Source organism: Ambystoma mexicanum, chromosome 6p (genome assembly GCF_040938575.1).
Source record: "Ambystoma mexicanum isolate Mex_15411 chromosome 6p, UKY_AmexF1_1, whole genome shotgun sequence".
NCBI classification, from domain to species: domain Eukaryota; kingdom Metazoa; phylum Chordata; class Amphibia; order Caudata; family Ambystomatidae; genus Ambystoma; species Ambystoma mexicanum.
In genome coordinates this window covers 313485707-313503845 of record NC_090935.1, presented here as the reverse complement: position 1 = coordinate 313503845, position 18139 = coordinate 313485707, and the positions used below count along the sequence as shown (strand labels likewise).

Here is an 18139-nt window from a genome sequence, read left to right as displayed (position 1 = left end):
ATAATGCTGGCAATTTTAGTATGCAGTTCTGGAATGTGAAGCTGAGACCTATTGATCTGTTGCTAGTATATGATTACAATTTCTGTTTTTATAACCGGCAATAAACTAAGCCAGGAGTAGCCCACCTTTAACCTTCCAGATGTTCTTGCCAACGACTGCCAATGTTTCAGACTACTGGCTACGCAGGCTTAGGCAGATGAGAGTTGTAGCTGGAAATATCTGGAAGGTGACATGTTGGCAATTTCTGAACTAGACACTTATTAGTTTGGGACTCTGATTATGTACTTTTGACCTGTACTCTTTTCTTTTTAGGAGCCAACAAGAAGCTGCAGCAAAAAAGTTCTTTTGATGCTCCATCTATCATTGGTGTTTTTGTAATGAACAGTCAGTGTGTGAGGACATTTTTTTAGACAACTTCAATAGATTAAATTATTGAAATTTTGTGAAACACGATGAATTTGTTTTTTAATGTTACAAAAGATATAAAAACATGTAAACAAACTATTACAGTGTAAAACTGTGCTGTTCGAGTTTTATTATACATTTTTAATTGCATTGATTTGTTAGATTTCTTTGGAAACGCATTGTCATGAAAGCAATTACAGGGTTTTTAACTTGTTTAAGTTCCTCTTGCAATTAGGTACCAAGTTCCTACTGTTCTGTGCTTATAATGTACACCTGCTACAAGGTGTAAAGTTAGGTATTTTTCATTTTGGGATTTTTATTGTTGCAGAGACTGCAGTTTAAGAAAACCAGTTTGCGTCCACTTTTGCCTCATTATGCCTTCTGTTTTTGCAAAAACTCTTCCACTCATTCCTCTTGCCAGCTGATTTGTTTTCTATTAATATATTGTAAAACACCTATATTCAAGTTTTGAACCCCCCCACCCCCGCCCCAAGAGTCCAATGCCTTTCAAAATGTCAGTTGAACATGTATTTATTTTAACTTTAAAAAGCAGTGCCCCAGATAGGTTTTACATTGTCCTACAAACAGTTGATTTCTTAATGTAGACAAGGAGTGCAATTAGGATAACATGGTCACTTTCCCATGGAAATTGTTTTGAAAGACTGTTTACACGAACACTGTAATAGTTATCCTTTGTATCATTGTTTATTGCAAAGGTACATAGCCAACCACACATTTGTCACAAAAAACCAGATCATGCCACTATTGTTGATAATTGGGGATGCGGGGGGAGGGAGGTCAGTGGCATCTCTACTTAATTTAGGTATTAAGTGACATTGAAAACTAACAATGTCAGCACTTATTGGATGGCCTTTTAGAAGTTTAATTTACCTTAGTGTTTTTATTTTCTTGAATGCCTATTTCCAAAACTATAAAAAATAACCTGTAGGAAACTGTAGCTGTGATTCACTGCTCAGTGACATTCTGGCATTTCTCTTTTTCTTGCATAGAAAAGAGACGCAAGTGTTGATTCTGGGACATTTTCATACTCCAGATATGCATACTAGGATACTCCATGCATGACATTACAGCACCAGTATTGAGGACTCCTTTTTCCTATGTACAGTTAGATACAAAATCTGTTTGTTGTAATAGTGTAAATAGATGAACATAAAGGCAACTTATCAAACAGTATGAATTGATGTATTCACGTCTGTAGCATCAAAATATGCTCACTATGTTTTTCTTTACAAGAAAGTATTCATTTAGAATGAAGTCTAATTTGACTTCTCAACAAGTAGCAGAAGGACTGTGAATTATTGCAATCTGAAATGTCACTCTGTTAAGAACAAGGCTTATTTTGTGATCTGAATTGTGCCCAAGATATGGAAGCTGTTCAAATTTTGTGTACATGTTTCAGGTTTGCCCATTGCTGCAAAATGCAATAGTATAGATATTGTTTTCATACTACTTTTCTAACTTTACGAAAAATGTGTTCTACCAAAAAGTATTTTTGTTGCTATATAGGAGTTTGAAAACGCACATTTTTTAATCATAATCATGGACTGTGTATGCGAGCAATTCCTGCAAAACAGGACAAGAATGCCAAGCCTTATTAATTGGTAAAATATAAATGTTGTATACTTCAATATTTTTGAAGATTCCAGGTTGATGCCCGATTTTCATCTTCTAAATGATATAGCTGAAGTTAATGAACTAAAATCATATCAATGTAATAACTTATTTCAAATATGAAAAAGCAAATAAACTCATGGTACAGAGGTGCTTTAAAATATTGCGGACTGTTATTTTTGGAATGCTTTTATCAAGATGACATGCAGCCAGAACCTTGTTTGTTAAATCTGTTGAATTAGTGTTGACCTTTCTCGGGTCCTTTTCGAATTCCTTTTGTTTTATTTGCTTCTGACCAATGTTGATAACCTTTGTTAATGATCAGTCAATGGGACCAGAAATTAAACCTGAATCTAATTGTGATACCACTAATGTAAAACCCACATTGTCCATACTTGCTTGAAAAAGGCAGTAGCAGTCCTTTGTTACAGAGTCTGGCATTTGCTGTGCTATCTTGATATTGTTTGTAAATCTGAAAGCTTGAAACACTTGTGCAGTTGTGATAAATGCAACAATGTTTTTGTGTAATTCTTTTTTTTTAAATTTTTTTTTTTTGTCTTTTGTTTGATATCTGTTCACTGACACAAGCCACATCATGGCTACGGAGCATATATTTTCGGTAAACTATATTGTTTACTTTAAATTTAGGTTTTCTGTATTCATCTTTCATCTTAAACATATTCTATTATGGCAGGGGTCTTCAACTGGCGGATCTTCAGATATTTTGCACTACAAATCACATGATGCCTCACCTTTGGTTGTGCTGCATAAGACTGATGGGAGTTGTAGTCCAAACCATCTGGAGATCCAAAGGTTGTAGTCTCCTGAATTATGGGATAGCACTGAAAATATTATTTACCAACACATGATTTAAAAAGATTGTATAGCAAATGAAATTCCAGGTGATTGTACAGTGAGTTAAATGCTGGCCTCAGACACGGGACGTTTCTGCAGTTGAAATTACGGAAGTGCTGATACCGTCCTGGGTCCTTCTGAGGTCAATGAAGAACTGCTTTCAAGTAGTTTGATTTAGCTCTCATGTGTAAATTGGTTTGCCACACAAGCTCATAAGGTGTTACTTTGCAGTGATATTCAGATGATTAGATGAATAAATCAGTTTCAACTTTGTTCCTGAAAACAGGGAAAGGAGTTATCCTTTGACTGGCAACCATAACCAATCACTGGTCTCTGGGTCAAACTGCCCCCAGCCAATGACTGCCCTCTACCTAAGCCCCCTTCTCTGCCAGCCTTCTTCAGATTTGGTAGCAAAGTGGCAGTAGGACCAAGAGAAGAGCCGCAGAGGGGTTGGAGGGAGGGTTCGCATGTGAATCCATGCCAGACCCCATGCTGGAGAATTATTTTCTTTCCAGGGCCCAGGACAGGAATTACTCCAGCTTGCAATACACAAGATAACTCCTTTCCATGTTTTCAGGAACAAAGTTAAAACTGATTTATTCATATAATCATCTGTATATCACTGCATTTATGCAGCACAGTCAATGGTGAGGCATCATGTGATTTGTAGTGCAAAATATCTGAAGATCCGCCAGTTGAAGACCCCCGCCATAATAGAATGTTTAAGATGAAAGATCAATACAGAAAACCTAAATTTAAAGTAATCAAACAATATAGTTTACTGAAAACATATGCTCAGTAGCCATGATGTGGCTTGCGTCAGTGAACAGATATTAAACAAGAGACACTGAAAAAAATTTTTTAAAAAGAATTGCACAAAAACGTTGTATTTATCACACACACAAGTATTAACCTTTTGCTTTCAAATTCTCAGATAGTACTATCCCGTGGTGTTCTGCTGATCTGAGGAGGCATCTAATCACAAAGCAGTGACATTCAAATGCAATTCATTGTTGTACTGAGAGCCAGTGAAGAAGAGAAATTAGCTTTCCTTTCTTCAGACTGAACATCATATAGAGTTGGCATAGTCTAATTGTCAATAAGGGAGCCAATTCCTATGAAAAAGAGCTACCAGGGGATAAATGGGAGGGATCTAAATAGTTAACGGTTTAAAGAAGCTGTCCCCTACCACTGAACACAAATATGAGTGTTCAGACTGATATTTGCTTCCTAGTAGCTGCAAGATTCTTAACGTTGTTGGTAAAAGAATGGCAGACACCAAACATTGCTAGTCAATAAGGCAGCTGGGAAGGGTTACCTAATAGGTATCTGGAGTGCAAGGAGCGTGGCCTTGTTGAGAAGTGGCTTCCTTAGCAGATCACTTGGAGCCTCCAGTACAAAAGGAACATTCTTTACTTCAGTTGGTGCCGATCAGAACCGGACCAGGTTACTGGACACAAGTTTCAAAGGGGGAACCATCTACCAGGCACTCGCTCTTAGCCAGCCTCATCAACTGTCATTCAGATAACACTCAGCATAGGACATTCACAAAACATTCTTCATCCTGCCACTCATGATATTGCATACTTCTCCAGCATGGGGTCTGGCATGGATTCACATGCTCATGAATATTCCCCTGGGATTCCTCAGTAAAGAAAAAATCAGTTTCAGTTTAGTTTCTGAACTGTCTTTCTACTAATAACCAATCACTGGTCTTTGGGTCATACTGCCCCCAGCCAATGACTGCTCTCTACCTAAGCCCCTCCTCTGGCAGCCCTCTTCTGATTTTTACCGCATGTTCAAGTGTTGGGAGTCCTCGTGCTATAGCTCTCGAGCTTTTGCAGTGTTTTCGTGCTTTTTCAAGGAGATTTTCTAGTTTTCCGGTTAAATTGAGCCTCAAGCTCCACCATTTCTTCTTCCGATCAACTGGGACCCGTTTCGGATTTTCCTACGCCCCTCAAGGGTGAAGTTTTCATTGAGTGACGCTTCTTGGAGGATTACAGAAGATCTGAGGCCTACCATGGAAGCGGCCCAGGACAAGGGTAGCTCGACGCCCGGATCCAAGCTGTTCAGGAACTTCCCTGGATGCGGTTTACAGAAGGTTTTCAAGGAGGACGAGCATTCGAGATGTCTCTACTGCCTTCATGAGGACAAGACGCACGTGGAGAAGGACTGTGCGTTCTGCATGAACCTATTGGCACGGACCATGAGGGACCGTCGTTCCCGCCACGCTAGCTGGCTGGAGAAGGGCCCAGCAGGTGAGAAGGAAAGGTCAGAGCGGTCGCCTAAGTCCTGTGAGGGCGCCCCGGCAACGGGGGCCCAACAAAAGGCTAAGCACCGCGAGTCTGCGGGCACCGGGAGCGCCGAACGGTCGGGCTCTTCGGCTGCCAGGCAGGGCGCACCTTCCCCGGCACAATCAACCACGAGCCTTACGCTCTGGTTCGGGGAAGAGGAAATCCGAGAACCCGGGTAAGCTTCTGGAGAGGCCCCGCTCGATCTCGAAGGATTCAGCCGAGGGGGAGCGAGGCGGTGACCCACCCCCCGAGGTGAAGGCTTCAAGCGCGCCCAAGGTGGTGAAGGCCTTGATTCACCCGGCTAAGGCCCAGAGTTTCCCTGCCACCGCAGAGGGAATCCTCTTTCCAGCCCATCGACAAGACCCCTTGAAGACCCCGGTGGAAAAAGAGGGGGGGCCAGTGGCCATTACAGACACATTCAGCCTCTGAGGAGGAGCTGGTGGAGGCTGTGAAGAGCTTCAATGAGAGGTTCGAGAAGGTACAATCCCACGGGAGAGATCCTGAAGAGGTGGTCGAAGATAGCGACGGTGGGGCCGACGAGGCCCCTGTGGAAGAGCAGCCAGCCCTCCCGTCGCAGCCATTGCCCAAGCCTCAGGACAACTCGGCGGCCATTTTGATGGCGATCCAAACCTTATGCACGGAGAGAAGGACGAGATTACCACGAACTCCGGCGGACGATCCAGAACCGGGCCCATCGGGAAGCCCTCCGAACAAGTGGAGGAGAGTTCATCCCCCCCGCCTTCATGCCCTCGCGGCCTGTGGAGCCTTCATCCCCCTCTCCGGATCCCAGTGATGACACGGCGACGGACACGACGATGGGGACAGATGACGGTGGCGACGACAGGATGGACCTTCCATCACCACCCCCTCTGGCTTCCCCACCCGATGAAATTGGCTCCTTTCACGCCATGATCGCCAGGGTGTCCAAGCTCTTCCAGCTCTGCCCCGAGGAACATTAGAAGGAAGGTTTCCTCTATCAATGGTGAGAGGCCAAGAGAAAGACTGTCCTCACTGTACCGTTACTCGACGATATCTGGGACGAGGGACTTGCGGTCCTGAAGAACCCGTCCACGACGCCTGCCAAGAGGGACCAGTACGAGAAGTACTGGGTCCCCGACGCCGCCCCTTGTGCCTCAGGGCTCAGCCGACGCCAGATTCGGTTGTCTCAGCGGTTGCTAAGAAAAAGGCGGCGGGGGCAACAGCTTCAACCTCCAATTACCCACCTGACGGCGAGGGAAAGAAATTGGACGCCATGGGGTGACGGGTCATCTCTTCGGCGGCAGCGACGACAATTAAAGCGGCCAACGCCTTAGCGATTGTGGCCCGTTACGACGGGGAGCTATGGTACAAGATAGCTCCCCTACTGGACTTCCTACCAGACAAGAGGGTGGAGGCCCTAGAGATTCTGCAGCAAGGTGAGGTGGTGTCAGACTACGCCATAATGGTGGCAATGGTCTTTGCCGACACCGGGTTTCGCAAGTGCCAGAGGTTCGCCAGCAGGTTTCCCCAGCCGAGGATCATGGGCAATGCTTTCTCGTTCCCCTGGGACGGCCTGTTCCTGTATGCGTTTCCTCCGTTGCCGCTGCTGCTTCGACTCATCTGCCAGCTCAAGAGGTCCCAGTGCAGGATGATCCTCATCGCACCGGTGTGGCCGAGACAGATCTGGTTCCAGGACCTTCTGGACCTCTCAGCGTCCCCACCAGTCAAGCTGTTGACAGACGCAGATCTTCTCTCCAGAGAGGGAGGCGCCATTTTTCATCACGACCCGGAGTCGCAGAACTTGCAGGCCTGGCTCCTGCAGCACTAGAGTTTGGAGGGTACGATATCCCGGCTGACTGCAGAGAGGTTCTTGCAAAGGCCAGGGCATCCTCAACTCTCAAGTGCTACGGACATAAGTGGAAGAGGTTCTCTGTCTGGTGCCGTGCACAGAAGATCACCCCTCTATGGATTACGGCACCTCAAGTGCTACCATACCTACTGTCGCTGGCCAAAGCTGGACTAGCTCACGCTTCCATCAAGATGCATCTGGCAGCGATCTCCCGATACACCAGAACTACAGGACGGCCGTCCTTGTGGTCTCATCGACTGGTGAAGGAATTTATGAAGGGACTGTTCCAATCGTTCCCGCTGGTGAAGGCTCCAGCCCCGGCGTGGGAGCTCAACGTGGTGCTGACCAGGCTCTTGGGGCCGCCATTCAAGCCCTTGCATTTGGCTCCGTTGAAGTTCCTGTCGTGGAAGACGGCGTTCCTTGTTTCCATCACCTCCGCGCGACGCGTGGGAGAGATTCAGGCCCTATCCTGCAAGCCTCCATACTTGACTTTTCACGATGCGAGGGTGGTGCTGAGGACGCACCCCTCTTTCATGACCAAGGTGCTGTCGGACTTCCATCTTAACAAGCCCTTGGTGTTGTCAGTTTTCTTTCCGTCGCCTTCATCGCCGGCCGAGAGGACTTTGCACTTGCTGGATGTAGCTAGAGCGCTTAAGTTCTGCGTGGACCGAACTAAGAGTTTTCGGAAGACATCACAGCTGTTCGTGAACTTTGGACCTGTGAACCAAGGGAAGGCTCTCTCGAAGGCTTCCATTTCCAGATGGCTCTCCGGCTGCATCATGCACTGTCCTCGGTTGGCCAACCGACCGTTGCCCGGCCGTCTGAGAGCCCATTCGACCAGAGTGATCGCTGCTACTATGGCGTTCTTGTCTGGTGTGCCCCTGCTGGACATCTGCAGGGCTGCTACGTGGAGGTCAACGCACACCTTCACGAGATTCTACTGCGTCGACTGGGATTCCAGGGAGTTGTCCAGAGTCGGCCAAGCAGTGTTGCGCTACCTGTTCGCCTGAAGGTGGGCCTGGTGAGGAGGTAAGAGTTGCTTAATGTTGAGTTTATGCAATGCTTGATGTTGAGCCTTTTGCCACCTCCCGTAGTTGTGCATGTGTGTACTGCTATGTATTCTTATATTTATGAGCATGTGAATCCATGCCAGACCCCATGCTGGAGAAGAAACAAGTTACTTACCTGTAACTGTTGTTCTCTGGCATGGGTCTGGCATGGATTCACATGCAAACCCTCCCTCCTTCCCCTCTGTGGCTCTTCACTTGGTCATACTACCACTTTACATGCTACCAAACCTGAAGCTGGCTGCCAAAGGAGGGGTTTAGGTAGAGGGCAGACATTGGCTGGGGGCAGTATGACCCAGAGACCAGTGATTGGTTATTAGTAGAAAGACAGTTCAGAAACGAAACTTAAACTGATTTTGTTATTTACCGAGGATTCCCAGCCTGACGGGGAATATTCATGAGCATGTGAATCCATGCCAGACCCATGCTGGAGAACAACAGTTACAGGTAAGTAACTTGTTCCATACTGAGCAGAGTAGAAGGGGGAAAAGTAAAGTCAGAACAGGCCTATAATTTAGAACTACACAAATCACATCCAGCGCAAAATTGTACTATCCTGTACAAAATGAAATGATGCTAAAATAGTACTTGTATTCAGAAACTTATATATACATGTTTTTGTTTTTATTATTTATAATGCGCACATAACCCAAAGGGTAACAAGGCGCAAAAATAGTAAGAGGGTTGTATAGCTTGGTTACATATAGCATATTGGATAACGTCCCATGGAGTTACAATAGGGACACAGTGACAGCATAAGTAGCGGATACCAACGACACTTTATCTAGGGCAGTTTACATAGTAGCAAAGAAAATAACAGGAGTACACTGAACATTAAGCGTACTGGAAATCGCACTGGCCAATTTAAATAATGTTAGGCTGGCCAAGCATGAAGGGAACCAGGGAGTATTGGTTGTCAAGGTCTTTCATCCACTGGATAATATTCGTCCTGAACTGAAGATAGGGGAGGTCTTTCCTTAGAGGTGGCGTTAGTGAGTTCCAGTGTATTGCTGCTTTGACAGGGAAGCTGCTCCCTCCTGTCAGCGTCCGTTTGAATCTTGGGACTAGTAAGTTGGCATGGGAACTCCTGGCGGGTCGGTCGGAAGACTGTTTAGAGAATCTTGTAAGATATTTAGGGGCCCAGTCGTGAAGGCATTTGTGTGTCCGGGAAACAGATTTAAGAAAGAGCTTGTCTTTCGTGGAGAGCCAGTTAACAGTTCTTCTGGTATGTGAGATGTGGGCTTTCTTAGGGATACTTAGTGCTGCTCCTTAGGGCGTTATTTTGTAGGATTTGGATCTTATTTATGATGTATTTGTTACTGCCTACATAAAGGGCATTACAGTAATCCATCTTAGATCAGATCAATGCTCTAGCCAGGGTAATGTAGTTATTGGGAGTTAGGAATGGTTTGGCTGCTCGGATGAGTTTACAGGTATAGGGTGTGTGTGTGTGTACAGCAGTGGCTCCTACCTTTGCTAATCTATACATGGGTGAATGGGAAGAAGACCTTTTTCACAATGACAACTATAAAGAACATACAGATAAAGTAATCATGTGGCAAAGATACATTGATCTTTTTATTATTTGGAGCGGGACGAACACTGAATGGATAACTTTCTTTCATACTCTGAATCAAAATCAGCAGAATCTACAATTTACAGAACATCATAGTAAAACAGAAATAGTTTATTTAGATATTAAGGTGAAAATTGTTGGAAACAGCATAAGTACAGAACTGCACAGAAAAGAAACAAGTACTAATACAATATTACATGCAACCAGTGCACATCCACAAAGTCTCAAAAACAGTATTCCATACGGAGAGTTCTTACGGGTAAAAAGAAACTGTAGTGAGAATGAAACATGGGAAAAAAATGCCAAAAAAACTGCGGCTAGATTCTTAATCCGAGGCTATAAGAAAACAGTTATTAACAAAGCCTACGATCAAACCTGCAAGAAAACCCGAGAGATGATTCTAGCCAAAAGAAATACAATCAAAAATTCAACAAAGAATCTACCGCATGAAGATTGCGCACTCAGATTCATTACCACTTTCAATTCTGGAGCAAAAGAAATCAAACAAATCTTACTGGCATCTCCTGAAAAGAGACCAGGACATTACTCCATACTTGCCAACACATGCCACTATGACTTACAGAAAACCACCTTCGATACAAAGTAAACTATCACCGAGTATGTTCCGATCGCCCAAACAAAGTACTAACACCTGGCTACCCACCGAAATATCGGGTTTTTTTACTTGTGCTAAATGTAAAGCATGTCGTCATGGAATAAACATGAAAATATTCCTACATCCTCGGACCAAGAAAGAAGTTAAAATCAAACAAGATCTGAGATGTTTTACACAATTTGCCATCTATGTGATTATTTGTTCCTGCAATTTATGGTATGTAGGTAGCACTAAACTAGAAGCTAGGCTAAGAATATTGCAACATCTACGTGCAATCAAAAATCATGATATGTCTTACCCACTTGCTAAACATTTTAAAGAAGTACATCAAAATGACATCAGTTCTTTCAAGTATTTCATTATTGACTCAGCTATAATTCACCCAAGAGGAGGGGACAGACTACGAATACTCAGACAAATGGAATCCAGATATATAGTAGATTTTAACACCAAGTATCCAGGAGGTCACAATCGTGACGAAGAACTATATGCATTTTTGGGATCCTAAACATTTAAAGACTTCAAATCTCAATCATTCATAGACCTGAGCCCTTCCGAATTTTTCCAATTTTTCTGCATTTCTGAAAATTCTATATATATTATTTGCATTTTTTGTATATCTTGTCTATTTGGTGGATATGTGCAATGAAATAAAGTTTTTAGAAAATTGAGTCTAATTTGGACGCCTATGCATCCCTACACGGTTTTCCCTGCAAGCAGTTTTTCACTTTGATTGTTGTTTTATATCACCAATCATTTTAAATTAGCAACTTAGTTCAGGGAGAGGATGTTTTATCTTTAGCTCTACCAAGTGCTGTTTTTATCAATATGTAAAGTGCATTTATCATTTAGTTGTCAAATGTATTGCAAGTTCCCACAAAACAATGTGCATTAACCGCAGAATTGTTTTAAATGTAACCTATGTATTTGAAGTATGGGAGAAGGCAATAATTTGAATGTTAAAAATATCATGCCCCATATCCACTAAACAAACTTTCAAGCATAAAACACCAACACATGAATGTGACATCCAGCACTATGCACCTTAAATCGTTTGTACTTGAATTATAAGGAGTAATTTTAACATATAACATCAAGCAACTTAACTTTTTAAAACTTTTTTCAAAACTTTTTTCATAATATGTCCGTACAACAATTTTAGAAGGCAATATTTATTCTTGCATTTGCATTAATTACTTTTTACTACCTTGCTAAATATACAGGTTGGTACAGTCACAATATATAGGCGCCCGCAAGGGTAACACACTGCCTATGTGTACATATTAGACCACCTATATGTTTTATTATGAATATTCATAATATATATCATGGATCGTATGTCTCTTCCAAGTACAGTTATGCATAGTGGAATCGACCAATATGTGAGGCACCCGCAAGGGTCATATACAGCCTCATGTCACAGCATCTGGGCGCCCGCGAGGGTAACACACTGCCCATTAATATCAACATTTTTGATACTTATGATATACAGAGATCTGAGTGGGATAGAATACATATTAGAGGTACCCGCAAGGGTTAAGTACCGCCTTTAGATTTAATTCCCAATCACTTGCGATTTTGAAATATGCACTTTATACTATGCACTTTATTGAGAGCACTCAGCACTTTATCAAACAACCGTTTTTCAATGTTTACAAAGCATGCAGCACTTTATTACCTATAAAACACCTGCATATCTCAATTTTGATGTCTGCAACATATATGTTGTAAAACAATTTTTTGAGAGCACACTTCAGTCCATGTTGAGACAATGTGTCGGCCCACTTGGGCTGCACTAAACAAACCCAGCACAATAGAAAACGGTGTACGATCGTCTTACCTAATTTTATTGACATTGGCAAATACCAAGATGAAACCACATGATTTAATATCAGTGATTCAATATCAGTAATCTCAGTCTTTCTGTCCACCCCTTACCCACTTGGGACATTTGGTTTGATCAAACAAACATGTTTCAAACCGCTACACTGTTTATGAAAATGCCGTCTCTCTTATAAATGCACTGAGATGTGTTGTTATGTAGGTTCCAACATGGCTGCATTTTTGTCTACCACTTGTTACCTTATTGTAGTGCAAAACATTGAAAAAGGACTCATACACTTGTCTATATAATACCACAGTCCTCTCTCTATGTCACTTACCTGACGAAGCCCGAGTAGGGTGAAACGCGTCGTTCCTTTCTTGCACCTAAGACCGTTGCTGCCTCCTTTGTCCATGTATCTTAAACAATAAAGGACACTTTGACTGCACGGAACACAAGTCTGTGTGTGGATTTATTGAAGACATCCAGCCTTTCGCTTTGATCACAGCCGGAGTGCCAATGTAACCCGGATTGGTTTCCAGTCCTTTTTTCTACATATATATATTTCTGAGGCTTGTGGAATCTGCTTAGATCACATGCTGTGCATAGGCCGACATCTAGTGGAAGCTGCGAAGTATTAGTTTGTTTTTCGAAACTCGAAAATGGGCGTCGACACAGGCGTACCAGTAATACTATCCGTAGTGTGACGTCCACTGTACCCAAGATCCCTCACGCGTCTAGGATCCTCAGATTGTTTTTTTCCGCCATACTGGTCGGAAGCATCTTGCGGAGTCCCCTGGCCTTAGCCATACTTTTGCTAATTATTGAAGTTTAAAATTAATTAATTATTGACATCCTTCCCCACCCCAACGTCGACCCTCGACGACGGCTGGAGAAGACATCGACCGTCGGCTGCTGCACGACGGATCTGGGCCTCGGAAGGCCGCTGGCCTCGGCCCGGGCCTAGTAGGCCGCTGGCCTCGGCCCTGCAAGTAGGGAGAGTGGGGGGTGGTACATACTCTTCACTCTTGGTATATAGGTACACCTTATATATTTCCTACACTTACCAGCCCGCTGCCTCAAGGTGCGTATGGAGGGTACCCCTTTCCAATTCTGCCCCAAGTGCAACCGCAAATACCCTTGGGTCGACAGGCACGCCACGTGCAATCTCTGCTTGCCGAGGGACCACCCCGAAGCGAACTGCAGAGCGTGTAGTAGGTTTAAGCCTAAGACACTTAAGGACCGTTCGACAAAGCGTTGGGCCCACCACGCCAGGCAGGCGGCCATGGCAGCGGAGGGCGCCTTCAGCGATGGCAGCGACGCCGTACTTTCGGACGGCGAGGGCATTACGGCGTCGAAAGACTGCCGAGCGCAGGTCCCCGACCTCGGAAGGTTGTCCGGCAGGGCGGCTATGGGGGAAGACCCCCGGCGACGCAAGCGCTACACACACTAAGCACACTAAGTCCAACCGAACCTCGACGACGTCGACTTCTCGGAAATAGGCACAGATAGAACGGTCCGACTCGGTGTCCTCTGGGCGCTCTCGATCGAGATCGCCTCATGACGCAAGGCAATCATCCACTCTTGCCAAGAGTGCCTCGCTCCCTAGATTAACGGAAGTTCGATCGTCGGAAGACGAAGACGACTTCCACCCCCAGGCCGCGCTCCAGGAGACCGAGGCCGCAGTTAACACCAGCGAGGCCCCACGCTCGAAACACACAGATGCCTCTCCCGACCCTCGACGCCAGGCGTAGAAAGTCTCTGGGGCCTCCAAGGGGCAGGGAAAACATTTTTCCACGCACGGGGAGGGGGGGAAACAGCGGAAAGCACAGCCTTCCACTCCTGTAAGACAATCCTTCCACCCTAAGCAGACAGACAAACATAAATCTACTGGGACATCAACATCCAGCAAGGGTACCCTTGATAAGTCCTCTAAGTTGCCTACTAAAGCCATACCCTGTTCCAAAGAATGGTCCAGTGAAGATATAGACAGGGTCATGTCAAGGATGTCTTCCTTAGCTGATTTTTATGACAAAAACCCAGAACATTTCCTTTCGTATGACCCTCAAGGGGCCACACCCTCAGGCTCCTCTGATCCTATCCCCCTAAGTAAAAAGGCCCGGTTCGAAAGGCCTGAACCCTTCGAGGTGCAGCCTTACTCTACTCCATACTCTACTCCACACCCCAGATACCAAGGACAGCCTTTCCCTGAAGGGGACCAGGAGTTTAAAATTATGGAGGAACAAACCGGTACTGAATACTATGCGGATGATTAGGACCTGGAGGAGGTAGAAGATGAGCAGGAAATTTACAGAGTAGATTCCCCGGTAGAGAGCGAAGCCCCAGTTACCGACTCGCCAGTTGATAACCAGCCCCTCCTTAATGAAGTTCTCGCTCGCGCAGCAGAACATTTTCACATCGACACCCATGGTGTACAGGAGGAAAGGGACTTCGCAGAAGAGTTGGTGGGAGAGAGGAGGCCGGTCGCTCACACCATCCCTATCCTTAAATCCATCCAACGTAGAATAGATCCATCCCTGGTGAATCCTAACCTCACCAGAGCCGTCAACCCCAGAGTCGAAAAACTTTTTCGGGCAGCCCAGTCTGACCCTCTTTATATAAGAGGACATGACTCCCTAGTGGTTACCAACACTCGGAAGAGGGCTGGGACACCCTTATCGTCGTCAGAAGCTCCTCCCGACAAGGAGAGCAAAAAACTGTACGGGTTTGGCAGGAAGGTAGCCTCAACGTCCGCCTACCAAGCAAGGATTGCAAACTCCACCACCCTGTTGGCAAGTTACAACTGCCATCAATGGGAAGAGGTCGCGGCGCTCATTGCCTCTGCTCCTGAACCGTTAAAGGGCCAGTTGGCTCGGATCTCGGCAGAAGGGAGAGCCGTGTCTGGTTGCATATTAAAAGCAACTTTCGACGCCGCGGACAACGCAGGAAGATTGATAGCAGAAGGTACTGTTATCAAGAGACATGCGTGGTTACGGCAGTCGGGGTTCAAAACAGAAACACAGGCTTCATTAATAGACAAGCCGGTGGAACCCGATCTATTGTTTGGGAAAGCGGTCGAAGACGCACTTAAGAATGCCAAGGACGAATACGAGACTCTCAAATCCCTTGGCCAGCTTACCAACAAACCCCCTAACCAGAGGGGGAACAGTAATTTTCGTCGCCCACGCGGCCCAAATTCACAAAGAGGCAACTATGCCCAAGGACAGGGTACACAATGGAACAACAACCAGCAGTCTACCCAAGGTTACGGCAGGGGGAACAAGAGAGGTCGTGGAAGAGGCAGAGGCAGCCCCAACAAGGGAGGTGGCACGCCTCCACCAAAGCAGTGACGCTCAGTTCAGGGTCCCTTCTCACGCAACCCCAGTAGGGGGGACGCATTTCCAACTTCTCCCAGGCTTGGGAAGGGATCACCTCAGACAGATGGGTGCTGTCAACAGTGTCCACAGGATATTGTATAGAATTACTGCAGCGTCCCCGGAACCACCCTCCACGACAAAGAATACACTCCTTAGAACATCAGAAGATCCTTCTCGAGGAGATCGCCATTCTGCTAGAAAAGGACGCGATAGAACTCGTCCCAGGACACCAGGTAAACAAGGGTATCTATTCAACTTACTTCCTTGTGCCAAAGAAAGATTTGACAATGCGCCCAGTATTGGACTTACGGCCTGCCAACAAGTATGTCAAGCCCCAAAAATTCCGTATGACCACGCTACAAGAGGTAATCCCCCTCCTAAAAAAAGGGGATTACATGGCAACCTTGGATATGAAAGATGCTTATTTTCATATTTCCATGCTCCCAGCGCACAGAAAATACTTGCGCTTCAAGGTGGACAGTCGTCACTACCAATTCAAGGTACTGCACTTCGGGATAGCTTCAGCACCAAGGGTATTCACCAAGGTACTGGCGGTGGCAGCTGCACACCTACGCAGGGAGGCAATCCCAGTGTACCCTTATCTGGACGACTGGCTCATAACGGGGGAAACCCCAGGAATTTGCAGGTCAAACATTCAGAGGACTATCGACCTCCTCCACGAATTAGGCTTCTCTATCAACGAGAAGGAGTCAAGTCTGGTGCCAAGCACCTCAAAACAGTTCCTAGGAGCAATCCTAGATACTCAGAAAGGGTTGACCTTCCCTTCGGAAGAGAGAATTCGGAATATACTACTGCAAATTCCACATTATCAGTCAGGTCAACAAATAACGGTACGCAAAGCAATGCGGTTACTGGGCATGATGGCGTCATGCATTTACCTGGTCCCCCACGCGCGTCTGCGCATGCGTCCCATGCAGGAATGGTTGGCGAAACAGTGGTCTCAGGCAAGTGGTCAGTGGGACGATCTAGTGGTCGTTTCGCCAACACTCGTACAGAGCTTACACTGGTGGACAAGAGAGAATCTCGCAAGGGGAAAACCCTTTTACGATCCCGAAGTACAGGCAGTGGTGACTACAGATGCATGCCTGACTGGGTGGGGAGCTCACCATCTCCACCACACAGCTCAGGGTCTCTGGTCTCACTCAGTAGCCAAGAACCACATCAACCTGCTAGAGCTTCTGGCAGTATTCCGAGCGCTTCGGGCGTTCGAGCCCCATCTGCTAAACTTGTCGGTGCAAATCCGGACGGACAGCACGACAGCCATGTTCTATCTGAACAAACAAGGAGGTACTCGTTCGCCAAATCTGTCCAAGCTTGCCCAGAAAATCTGGATATGGGCACTCAGACGGAACATCTTCCTGTCATCACAACATGTTCCAGGGGAGCTCAATTCCCTAGCGGATGCCCTAAGCAGAGACTCCCTCCCAGAAGAACACGAATGGGTCCTTCACAGAGATATCGTAGAAGATCTCTTCTCTCAGTGGGGTTTCACCACTTATAGACCTATTCGCCACAAGCGAAAACAAACAATGCCCAGGATTTGCATCCAGGTTCCCCCAGCCAGACTCCCAAGGGAACGCCCTGTGGATGAACTGGTCAGGGATGTTTGCGTACGCTTTTCCACCAACTCCTCATCAGGAAGGTGGTGTACAAGATGAACAAGGAATCGATGACGCTCATCCTAGTTGCTCCCATGTGGGCGAGACAACCATGGTTTCCACACCTACGCAGGATGGCGGTGTGCGAGCCCATCAAACTCCCAGCCTGGTACAACCTACTGTCCCAGCAACAAGGTCAAACAGTGCACCAGGAACCCAACTCAATGAACCTGGCAGCATGGCTCCTGAGGTCATAGAGTTTGGGCATCTCAATTTACCACAGAGGTGTATGGACATCCTAAAAGAATCCAGGAAACCAAACACAAGGCACTGTTACTTTGACAAGTGGAAGAGATTCGTTATTTGGTGCCAGAATAAACAAATCAACCCAGTTGATTGCACTCCTTCCAACGTTGTAACATACATGCTCCACCTGCTGGACGCAGGTTTGGTTTTTAACTCTCTGAAGGTACACCTGGCAGCCCTCTCGGCTTACACCACATCCCATAACAAAGTATCGTGGTGGAAAGTACCAGTAGTTAAAGCCTTCATGGAAGGAGTAAAGAGACTTCACCCTCCTATTTCGAACCCACCGCCAGGATGGGACCTCAATGTGGTGCTAGCTAAGCTCATGGGCCCCCCTTTCGAACCCATGCATAAAAGTAGTCTCAAACACCTGACTTATAAAACGGCCTTCTTAGTAGCCATTACCTCTATAAGAAGGGTCAGTGAAATTCAGGCTCTGTCAGTGCAGGATCCTTTCTTTACTATCCACAAGGACAAACTGGTTTTACGCACACACCCTAGGTTCTCACCTAAATTTATATCTAAGTTCCATGTAAACCAGTCCATCAAGCTTCCGGCTTTCTTCCAGAACCCGCAGAGCTCAGCTGAGGTGAAACTACACACCCTTGATGTGCGTAGGGCGGTCCTCTACTATGTAAATAAAACCAGACCGCTAAGGAAAACAGATCAACTGTTTGTCTCCGTAGCTACAGGCAGAGAGGGGGATCGCGTCTCTAAGGGCGCGATCTCGAAGTGGATTATC

The 18139-nt window shown here is 45.8% G+C and overlaps 1 protein-coding gene across 1 annotated transcript in view; it reads left to right on the top strand.

Annotated features, from left to right (window-relative positions):
• LMAN1 (lectin, mannose binding 1) overlaps nt 1-2198 on the top strand; it is a 275266-nt gene extending 273068 nt beyond the window's left edge. Inside the window, exon 13 of the mRNA XM_069627070.1 lies at nt 313-2198. Coding sequence (XP_069483171.1) covers nt 313-349 — 37 coding nt within the window. The 3' untranslated portion in view covers nt 350-2198. The remainder of the gene's footprint in view (nt 1-312) is intronic.
• Nucleotides 2199-18139: the final 15941 nt, after the last annotated feature.